This window comes from Mytilus galloprovincialis, chromosome 10, assembly GCF_965363235.1.
Source record: "Mytilus galloprovincialis chromosome 10, xbMytGall1.hap1.1, whole genome shotgun sequence".
Taxonomy (NCBI): domain Eukaryota; kingdom Metazoa; phylum Mollusca; class Bivalvia; order Mytilida; family Mytilidae; genus Mytilus; species Mytilus galloprovincialis.
The window spans coordinates 80071928-80083999 of record NC_134847.1 but is presented as its reverse complement, the minus strand read 5'-3'; the positions used below and the strand labels follow the sequence as shown (position 1 = coordinate 80083999).

General features: G+C 31.6%; 2 protein-coding genes across 7 annotated transcripts in view; one reads left to right on the top strand and one right to left on the bottom strand.

Moving 5' to 3' along the window:
- Nucleotides 1-12072, top strand: part of LOC143048528 (spermatogenesis-associated serine-rich protein 1-like) — a 63503-nt gene that overhangs the window by 26086 nt on the left and 25345 nt on the right. The gene's annotated exons all lie outside the window — the stretch shown is intronic.
- Nucleotides 9250-11910, bottom strand: LOC143048525 (leucine-rich repeat transmembrane protein FLRT3-like). 3 transcript variants are annotated; one of them, XM_076222226.1, is made up of 2 exons: nucleotides 11722-11910; nucleotides 9250-10500 (listed from the first exon to the last, which is right to left on the bottom strand). In XM_076222226.1, the coding sequence occupies exon 2, from the start codon at nucleotides 10480-10482 to the stop codon at nucleotides 9265-9267; it is 1218 nt and encodes a 405-aa protein (XP_076078341.1). In that variant the 5' UTR covers nucleotides 10483-10500; nucleotides 11722-11910; the 3' UTR covers nucleotides 9250-9264. The 3 variants fall into 3 exon arrangements, with proteins under 3 accessions (XP_076078341.1, XP_076078340.1, XP_076078342.1); XM_076222225.1 differs by lacking the exon at nucleotides 11722-11910 and adding an exon at nucleotides 11271-11676; XM_076222227.1 differs by lacking the exon at nucleotides 11722-11910 and adding an exon at nucleotides 10935-11100.

The window sequence follows — 12072 nt, the reverse complement described above, 5'->3', positions numbered from 1 at the left end:
AATTTAGCGAGCTTAGAGTTAACTTCATTTCGTAGTTACTGGTACAAATGAATGTATCTTATTTAGGTCAGGTTAGAGTGAAGTGATGTCACACATGTTCATCAGATTTTGAAAATCAATCAACTTTGACACGCTATAATTGAATTAAAGAATAATTACATTTTCTTAAATATTACGCATGAATCTTAAAAAAGTATATATATATATATATATTGGAATGAACGCTAACATAGTTTGAACTATCTTATTCATATTTGTTTTGTCCTTCGTGTCGCTATCATGAGGAGTCTAACACTGAATTTCACAGTTTATTTTATGTTGAGCGAGTGTAACACTACCGTACTTTACGGTATTCAATTTCCTCGTTGGGTGAGGGTCTTATCCGAGCTTAGTTTACAGTAAAATATATTATATAGGTCAACTTAAAGTGAAAGGATACCATCTGTAGACTCATATAAGAACTCTTTGTTTGTTAAGAGCATTATTCATTGGGACTCACTGGAAAACAGTATGTCATGCACAAATACATTTGAGAACAGCAGCTCCCCCACATCGTTTATATGTGTTTCTCTCTCCCGTTAGATAGAAGCCAGATTTAGTGCCTTCAATGCATATATACCGGTACAGATATATACATTTTGCTAAGTGAGCGTCCAAAACATGTTAATCCTCGAAACATTCTCCACGGGTATGTCCAAAGTCAGGAGTATGAAAATCGATGGTTATCTCTTGTTGCTGTTTTAAAGCACTGTTATTGTGTGGCCATAATTCAGGTCGTTGATTATTCTCGTTTACCATTATTTAATGCAGTCAAGAGTGGAGTAAAGAAATAAAATGGGATTGTCAGAAATCATAAATGGACAAAAAAGTCTAAATGTCAAATAAAGGCAACAGTAGTAAACCGTTGTTCAATAGTCATACATTAATTTAACAAGAACAAATCCGGATAACGAAAGACCGTGGAAACACATCAATAAACTTTTATACTTGTTTTGGTCTGAGTGTCACTGATGATTCTTATGTAGACGAAACGTGCGTCTGGCGTATCAATATATTATCATGGTACGTACCTTTGATAATTATAGATTTAAACTGTAATAGGAAACAACGGAATGACAGAATCACTGAACTACTACAAAATAAAACAAACGCCAACATACATAGAAACTGACTATTTGATAACAACTGCCATATTCTTGACTTTGAACACGTTAATTAAGTACAAATGATGGAGTAAAAATTATTATTCGGGATTAAACGTGTAGGAATAAGCCATCTGCTGTTGTCAATACACCATGGATATAATAGCTAGTCTTCGAAAAATAACGTATATATTTGGAATTTTCCTGGTAGCAAAAACATTTTATCGAAATGATACAATTGTTTGTGAATATTCGTGTTGATTGCTCTGTTCTTTGCCATCAACTCATATGTATGATATACAGATTTATAAACTGGAAAGTATGAAAGATAGAAGATAAACTGTCTATAAAATTATTAAAAGAAACATTCAACTCTTTAAAGTATTGTAGTATTCAACAAACATGCTACATGATACAAACATAACAATACGACCTTTTCTTTTATTTTCTTATGCAACTTGGTGACGTTGAGCATAATGGGAGTGGATATGAATGGGGTTTACAGAATAGAGGACAATGTACTCAATATTACAGAATATTGAACCAAAAAGAAAAAATTTACCGATTATTAGGCCCCCCAAAAAAAGAAAAATAGCAAAAATTAGCCAAGAAAATAAAGAATAAAAATAATAGTGTAGAAATATGAAGAATCGAGAGTGATGGGCAAAATCAAAGGTACAAAATATACAGTGAATAAAGAAAAATGGCTTTACTAATTAAAGAATAGAGAATTGAGGGACGCACATCCAGACCCCATCGCAAGCGCTTGAATTCGTTTGATGTCTTTCAGCTTTTGATGATTCCATTTAAATAGGAACTTTCCGTTTTTAATTTCCTTTGGAGTTTGGTATTTTTATTATTTTACTTTTTTGCAGTATTTTAATGTTGCATTAATTGGGAATTCCTTAGCAATCGTTGTTCAATCAAAATTACGAATTACAATGAGGCATGCATGTTATGTAACTATAGATATCTAAAAAGAATTTTCCATACATGGTCATGTAGTAGCAGATGTCACTCAAATGAATAATGAGAGCCTAATCTGTAGGATGTTATAAAGTGGTAACATTGACAATATCATGTTAATAATTCACCGTACACAAAGTAAAGTTTGTGATTTCAGATTTCAAAAAGCAGTATCTTTTGTCGTAATACTATATTTAACTTCAAGTTAAGACAGACCAATTTTAAAAACAAAAAGATGAATTCAAGACAAAAAAACATTTTACAAAAAAAAATTAAAGTTAAAGGCAAATGATAAATAGAAGAATCCACAATATCTTTTAACTTGTTAGATATAAAGTCTATTTGAAAAAGTCGTTTACGGTATAGTTTATACACTAACATCAAATTAAAAATTCACATTTAAAAAAATCGAATTTATCCAGTATCGTTTATGTTTGTTCTAAACCAATCTGCACTGTTGTTGTTGTGTGTTGGTGTAACGGACGAGACGTTCTTTAGTTTAAGTTTAATGGAGTCGATTTTGAATTATTCATTAAAAGCAGATGATAGCTAGTCATTTCGTACCATTACCAATTCTTACAATTGCCATTCCGTACCCAAAATAACCATTTCATGCAATGCATTTGCCATTTCGAACCATACTGATCATAAACCATTTCTTACCATATAGAAAACAATATTTACCATTTCGTATCACATGGAAATAAAGGCAACAGTAGTATACCGCTGTTCGAAAGTCATAAATCGATTGAGAGAATACAAATACGGAAAAAATACTTTTCCATTTCGTGCAATATGAAAAAATGCTGTACTATTTCGTACCATATGAAAATTTAACTTCACCATATGATATTTCATGCTTCGTATATGAAACTTAATCAGTTTATATACATTCCGTCATTGTCTTTTATTTTTGCTAATATGCTTTACCTATAGGTGGCACGGTAGTATTTCCTGGCCCATAGGGATAATGATAGCCTTTTTAGAATTTTCAACACTTCCTATAACTGCAAAAAATTCTACATTCACAGTTAACTGAAGTACTTTCAATTTACTATTCAGAAATGAATTTGAATATGTATCATGACCGTTTAATTTTTTTGCTATTTTTGAAAACCTAAGGCCACTAGTACTTTTAGGTCTTTTATGGTGCAGTGAATAAAAATTTAAAAAAAATTCTCAAAAATTCATTTTCATCTGTATGTAAAATTATTTCATATTTTTCTACACCTGATTCATCCCTCAGTTTGGGAAAGTATGTTCAGTTAATACTGTATATTTTGTCCAATCACACTGTTTAGATACATTAACCTAAGTAGGGTACACAAAAAGAGCAACCTAAATTCTGGAATGCAAATACTACCGTGCCACCTATATGCGTTGTGTGCCTCTTTTTGACATATGACGTGGCTCTGTACTTATACATCCCGTCATTTTGTTATTGTGCAATGGTAAATGTTTTTTACATATTTGTTTGTTTTTATAGTGATTAATATTAACACTATTGACTGATGTATCCCTATTTTTTGACAGTGTTACCTATTATGTCTGTTTGGTTAGTCCACACATCGTTGGCAATATTATGGCATTTTGAGCGACTGTCATACAAATGAAAATCAAAAGCTCGAACACATCAAACAAATGGATAACAACTGTCATATTCCTGACTTGGTACAGGCACTTTCTTATGTAGAAAATGGTGGATCAAACCTGGTTTTATAGCTAGCTTAACCTCTCACTTTTATGAAAGTCGCATCAAATTCCGTTATATTGACGACGATGTGTGTACAAAACAAACAGACATTATAGGTAAAAATGTCACAAATACAGCAGAGAAGGAAGACGGATAATAGCGATCGCTTTTTGTTGTTCTTCACAAAACACGTGCATGAAATCTCTTCAAATGAATGTAGAATCACGACTTATAATCTGAGGGTAATGTTACAAAGAACAATTAGAGCTTCCTCTTGTATTTAATAGATCGTTTCCATGCACTCGGTCTGAACCGTTTTAGCATTTTGATTGAGTAATATTTCTGTAAAAAATATCAGTTAAGTTACAGAATTGATTGATAATAATTATGAGCATTCAATTAGTGTATTTAATAGAATTTTATATTTTTTTTTAAAGTTTATCACGATGAGCAAAGTAAGATAGCAAACATACCGAACTCAGAGGAAAATTTAAAACGGAAAGTCCGTAATCAACTGACAAAGTCAAAAGCTCGAACACATCGAACGAATAAATAGAAATTGTCATAATTTTGACTTGGTACAGGAATTTTCTTACATATATGTAGAAAATGGTGGATTAAATCTGTTTTTTAGCTAGTTTGGGAACATTTTTGTATAAGATACTAGTTATCTTTTTAATTTCGACATCCAATTGCGATCTTGATTTGAAAAAGAGGATACACATTTTGTTTTGTATACGTTTTTGAAATGTCACATAATTTCATGATAAAATATATGCTACATGTGTATTTTAATTTCCTTAATGAAACATTAATTTAGTTTTAAGCATCGCAAAATGAAACAAATGAATATGAAAATTATTAATAACGACATTATTGATTTGTAAGAACAAAGAAAACGTTTTGGTAGCTCTAATTCCGCATCCATTGTTTACTCTTATTTGTAATTATGGAATTTCTTAACAATAAATGAACTGATATTTTTGTTTTGGATCAATCAGTTCTTTTTAAGCTGATATTTAGGAACGTACAAAAAAGATACTTTAATTTTATCATTTGTATGATGCAACACTATTTCTTTAGTACTTTAATAAGCAGATTTGGCGTTATATCGCTCTGTATATTTTTAGATTTAGAGGACATAAATGAACAATATTGTTCAACATTTTACTGTTAAAGTTATGTGTTTAACATCGAGAAGAAAGTAGTATATGCTTCTTAAAGCGGCAACATATGCATGTTAATGATATGGTCATTTTTATAAATTATCTGTTTGCAAAAATTATGAATTATCCAAAATACTAGAGATTTTTTTTATCACAGGCATAACTGACCTTAGTCTAATATGGCACAACTTTTTGGAATTTTGGGTCCTCAATGCTCTTCAATTTTATACTTGTTTGGCTTTCTAACTATTTAGATCTGACCGTCACTGGTTAGTTTTAAGTAGACGAAATGCGCTTTTGGCGAATCAAATTATAAGCCTGCGGTTTAGTAGCAAATGCCATGTTCAAGTCGTTAATTAGTCCCGGCTGGGGAACGATCCCACGTGGCAAACACGCTTATGCGAGACGAACAAAATACTATTAAATTATTGACGATTGGTATCTCTTACAATGCACACAACACGTGTAAACTTTACTAAAATCGTCCGTTTATACATTCGGAAATTATTAAGAAACTAAGGTTTCAACTCCCTCAGGCAAAGTTGACTTTCGATGAATTTAGCTATTTATGTTAGGTATGTTTGACATATACTATAGCTCTTAAAAGTTTCGGTACTTATACATCTTCGGATTTCAAATGTTTGGCTTTGATCGTTCCTAATAAAGGTAAATCCAGAAAAGGGCTTCGGACGCAATAAATTATTTAACGAGTTGTTTTCCATTTTTTTTTTAGCGATATTAAGTCTTTCAATTGGAGACCAAATGAATTATTTGAAAAAATTTAAGAAAATATATGAAACGTCTACGGTAAATAGTTATCAAAGGTACCAAGATTATACGGTAAACTTTGCCTTTTAAGAAATGATATGTATAATTATAGTTGAATAATTTGATTTTCAATTCATATCCATCAAATCTTATAAATTTATTGTGAACGTATCAAAGAGAAGAGAAATGAATAAATAAATAAAAGAAAGAAAGAAAGAAAGAAAGAAAGGTAAAAAAGGTAAGAAAGTAGTTTTAAAAAGTTGGTAAATAAGTAACTGCAGTGTGATGAAACAAACCAAAATTAAGCTTGATTTGATGTAGAAAACAGAATTTAACACACTTTTGATGTATGTTAGTCAATGGACAATTATCTTTTATAAGTTCATGTTAACAAAATAGTAGTTCAGTTTTCTTAATTTGGACATATCAGACCGTTGATTTGGATATATCCGACCGTTAATTTGACCATAAAGACAATCAACTGAATAAAGCATTTAATCAATGGCACATACAAGTGAAACTCATAATATATATCATTAGATTATGAATAACAATGTGAGGGTCTATATTAGACTGATTTTAGGTTCAATTGTTTTATCATGAACTGGAATTTAATTCGTCAGTAATTAATATGGCAGGTATTTTGATTTGTTTCATCACTGATGTCTGATTTATTTCTGTGTTTCCCTAGTGACGTTTACTGTCTGAAGAATTTTAAAAATCATGTTTTAAGTAATAAATATCTTCCACAATAACCAAAGCGATAATTATGAAACAGTTTACATGTATTTAAAACAAAAGAGTATTTTAATTACTCGAATAAAGTGTTTGAGGTGTTTATTTAAGCATGCTTTCGAGTGTGTTCATTTTATGGCTGTTGTCTTTCAATTGTCATGTCCATTTAAAATTTTATTATACGTTGACGTCTCATTGAATTTTACTCCTTTTCTGTTTTAATTTGTGTGGGTTTTTTTTTCTGAAATTACATTATTATAACCGCATTGCTATAATAAAGAGGTTCAGTCAATTTTCATCGAATCTTACCACTTTGATTTTGTTAAATCCTAGAATTCTTTGATTCAAACTTTCGATTGAGAACTGAGGCTGTCAAAATATTGCGATTTCTACTGGTGAAAAAAATATATCTTCAATCTGTCAATTTGTTCATAGCTGTACAGTTACACCACAACAGTCCTAGGTTACATGGTTGACACGCCTTCAAACAAGTTTAATCCGTTACATTCTTTAAGTGCCTGTCCCAAGTCAGGAACCTGTGGTTCAGACGTTGTCGTTTGTGGCTGTATACCGTATTTGTTTTTTGTTCATAGATCATGCCGTTAGCTTTCTCGTTTGGATAGTTTTAAAATGTTATACCTCGGCCTTTTATAACTTACTATGCGGTATGGGTGTTACGAATTGTCGGAGGCCGTACTATAACCTATAGTTGTTAATGTATGTGTCATTTGATCTTTTGAAGGGAGTCTCATTGGGAAGCATACCACATCTTCTTATTTCACAGTAATATAAAAGCATATACGTATAAAAACGTACTTCTAAAAATGAAAAATCTCAAAATGAATTATTGTTCTTCTTTTTTCCCTTTTTTTGGACATTTGCATCTGTTTAAGGTTATAAAAAAAACATATTTGTAAATAAAGGCAATAAAAGTATTCCGCTGTTCTGCAGTCATAAATCGACTGTCTGAAACAAATTTGGGTGACAAACCAAAACACATCAACTATAAGAGGAAAACCACGGAACAACAGAAACACTGAACTGCTACAAAACGCCAACATGAAAACCGTAATATAACTTTTTTTTTAACAATGTAAATCAAACTTACCAGCCCAGTAATCAGAACTTCTGTATATACATGACTTATTACTGATTTGGTCATATTTATAAATAAATCGACTAATTGATCAAAATACTAACGATGTTCTTCCCGAGATATAGATGACACTAATTGTATTCGACAAAACTTTTTTTTTGTTTTGAATCCTAAATGCTCTTCAACTTCGTACGGTGTGTAGCCTTTTGTTAATTTTGATTCGGATGTCACTCATAGGTCAGATAGACGGAACGCGCATTCAGCGTTATACATATATGTTTTTTTTCAAATGAGTTTCCTCTTGATCCTATATGAGATGAATAATTGTCACAGTGGATAGTGTTTTTCTTTAATAAATGATTGATTTCTGAAGTAAAAACTGACCATAAGATCAAATTGCATTAGTAATAAGATGACAATATTACAAATTATAGAAATAACTGTCGAGATTGTGGATATATCGGATTTATAATTAAGAAATATATCCAGCTGTATACTCCAGCGATTCATTTCACAAAAAAATCTTACGAGAAATTTCGATAATTTAAAATCATTATATTGACAACAAAACCTTATCACGTGTTCTTAATTACAACGACATACAACGTTATAGTTACTTGAATTGGAAATCCATTACAAATATTGCATAAAGATGACAACAATGGTCTCAATCTGCAGGGAAACACATGTTTCAAATCTGATTGCATGATAGTATTGTTAATATATCACTTTTGTGGTCGTAGTGTATACCACCCCTTAATTTTACTTGTTTATCTAAAATAGGCGATAACAGTAGCTAACCGGTAAAAAAATCAATTCGATTTTGCATATGCACAACCCAAAAAAGTATATTAACGGTATCGCATGAACACAACCGCTGGACGAAAGGTTTTTGATTGTGAAGGCGTCTTATGCTTTTCTACTACTTTCTTGTAAGCATCACATAAACAGTAAATTTATAGATCGGACGACTTCTCTCGTACATTGCGATCTACGACGGCAAAAACATGTATTTTAGGACTTGTCACACAGACACATCGTTCCGATTATCACATTTGTGCTATTTAACATAAAATTTGCTTACGTCGATATCAGTTGTCCCTGGCTCGGTTTTCTTCGGTTTAGGACACGCGCCTGTTGATGGGGTCCGTTGAAAAAGAGTATGAATGAGCGTTATTTAACAAATGAAATATGTAATCGTCATACGACGGGTGTATCTAACTGAATGGAAGTTCAAGAAAAATAACTCGGTATGAAGTAGTCTTTTGAATGTCCGTTATATGCAATGGTTGATTTATAGTACGGCAACGTTATTGTATCTGTTGCGTAATGTACGAAGTTACCAATAAAATAAAATCATATTTAATAAGATGGTACATGTTATGTGCTTCTGAAGGTGTCAATTTAAATGTCGAAGCATACAGTAGCAAACTTTGTTTCGTTTATGATTTTTCACATTTATACCATACTAAAAGCAGTATAATATTGGATCCAGTTTAAAGAACGACAATTCAGATTCAACTATTGAAGGAAAAATAAAATAAGTTTGGTCTACACTTAAATTGATTTCATTGTTTCTAATCTATAAGAAGGATACAAATAGTGCTAGTTGAAGATAAATGTGTAGATTTTATGCTTTGAAGGCTGATATTGAAATGAAATTTATATGTAATACTACGCTGATTTCAACTCAACACGTTATTTGCAAACGAAATCCTTTGGTGAGAGCACAGCCCATGACTTGCCGGCAACTGGTGGTGGTCCTTTGCAAACGGAAAGCCCGGTATCCTGTATCAAGTCTGGATGATCATCTATCATTTGTCGGAGCCATCTTATATGACAGTCACAAATCCAAGGGTTAAAGTCTAAATAAATTACAGATAGATTTTTGTTGTATTTCAAATCAAATACTCCCTCTTCAAGTGTTGTTAAATTGTTCGAACTGAACCAGAGTTCCTGAATAGCCGTCATTCCATGAAACGTTCCAACTTCAATTTTACTTACTTGATTTGAATCAAAGAATAGTTGTTTCAATGCAGTGAGTCCATTAAAGGTGAGATTTGTTAAAACCGACGAGACGTGATCTTCCATGAAATCCAAAATTGTTAGCTGATTAAGTCCATAAAATGCGTTGTCCTCGACTGTTGTAATAGCGCCATTCCATACTTCTATTGTTTGTAGATTGGTCAATGTTCGCAGCGCATAAGCAGGAATTACTTTTATTTGATTTCCAACCACATCAAAATGCTGTAAAGATCTTGGGAAATGTGTTGTATTTGGGAACGTCTTTAGAGCATTAAATCTGAATTCTAAATTCAATAACTTCTGATTCTTTACAAAAGATAATGGAGAAAAACTGCCATCTACCAGTTTGTTAAAACTGATATCAATTTCAGAAGCATTGACCAACGGATCAAAGGCGTGGTCTTCAATTGTTTTGAGTTGGTTGTATCTAAGTTCGAGGTATTCAATTGAAGGTGCATTGACAAAACTATTGGCTGTTAAAGTTGTTATTGGATTATCGAAGAAATACAATGTAGTAAAGTTTGGGGGTAAACCTTGTGGTATTGTCATATATGATCCACCTGATAGATCCAAAGTTTGAATGCTTGATATGTTAAGGGCGCCATTCAGAAAACTGGTTTCTGTGAACCGATTACCACCCAAACCTAGATACTGTAGTTGTTTAAGACCCTTGAATGCATCTTTTGGTATCGATTTGATGTTGTTATATCCAAGATTTAAAGTCACTGTGTTTTGAGGTAAATGTTTTGGAACCTCTGATATTCCAGTACTATTACAGAAAACTATAGTATTATCATCACGGCAATCACAAGGAGAAGGACAGTCGTCTGCTATGGTAAACGTCAACCTCACTAATGATATCACCACACATGTAAACACAGAGTTCATCATGGTTAATTTGGTTCTGAACTGAAATTTTAAAAATCTTGAAATATGTAAATCAAGTCGAAATGAAGTTGACTGACTTATAGTAAACTGTTTATCAGTATACTATCAATAAAATACAAGAAATGGTTTTAAAACATATATTTGATGAAGAAAACAAAGTACTGAATTAATTGTTTTAGTATGCCTTTATTTGTCTTGGTAAATTATTACTTTTACTGTTTAGGTCTACTTTTGGTAATATCCATTTGACGTGGGTCGGTTCTTATACATCACGTTATTGTGTCATTGTGCTTTGGAAAAGTTTTGTATTCTTGTATTTCGTTTTTGCTAATGTGCTTTGTTTATATGCCTTTTTATTAATTTTATTCTTTTGTGTTACATAATTGTTTTTGGTTATGGTGATTTAGATTATAAAACAATGTTGACTGCTGAATGCATATTTTTGACATTTTTACCTGTTATGTCTGTTTGTTTTGTTCACACATCGTTGTTAATATAATGGAATTTTATTCTATTGTCATATAAGTGCAAGGTTCAATTCACCATTTTCTCCATAGGAAAAAGGCTGTAAAAATCGGAATTATGACAGTTGTTATCCATTTGTTTGATGCGTGTGAGCTTCTGATTTTGCCATTTGATAAGAAAATTTACGTTTTGAATTTTCCTTGGAGATCAATGTTTTGGTTACTAGTATTTTATTTTTTGCTTTTTGCTTACATTAATTAATTATCAAAGATTTGAGACTGTTAACCTATTTATCCGCATTCGCTTTGATCCAATATTTTGCTTACCTTAGACAGTTGACTGAGTTATATATAGGACAAATTCTGGTATATCGGGATAATAATGATACCGATTGTCCTAAGGTCACACATTTAACCTTACAACTGATAGATAACTATAAGTAATTCTTCAAGGTTAATAAATTTTCATCTTACTTCTTATAGTATTTGAAGTGATTAAACAATCACAAATATAGATAACATTCGACTAACACACAAGCATTCCCACAGTTTTATATGTATACACGATATATTTGTCATAAACAAATTATACCCCCGCATCACAACTAGCGTTCCGAATTCTGATAGAAAGGTTCATGTCAGTATGCTCAACTATATCATGCATTTTTTCCTTGTTTTATTAATTCACATTTTTTCTTAGCAAATTATGTATGTAATGGACCAGACGTATCATGTTTCGTCTATCTTACCTTAGTACTTCCCTGATTAAGCTACTTACCACTTAATGATGACTGTGGATAGTATGACGGGTGTTCCGTTTAATGTAGGATATGCTTACTCTTTCGACGTTCCCGTTCGTACTAGGTTATATCCTCATGCGGTATATGCTGTTACAGAATTATACTTTATCTTTATTCAGTAGTTTTACTTAGGTTTTTCACGGTTTTAGTTTGCTAACCGGATTTTTTTTTTCTAAATTGTTATTTTATTTTTGCTCAAATCTTATTATAAACTGAATTTCTTTTATTTTCACGATTAATCATGAAATGTTTTTCATCGTATATAAGGCAGACAGTACTTAATCCTTTGCAAGGTTCTATTCAAAAGAAATTCTACCATAACGTTTACG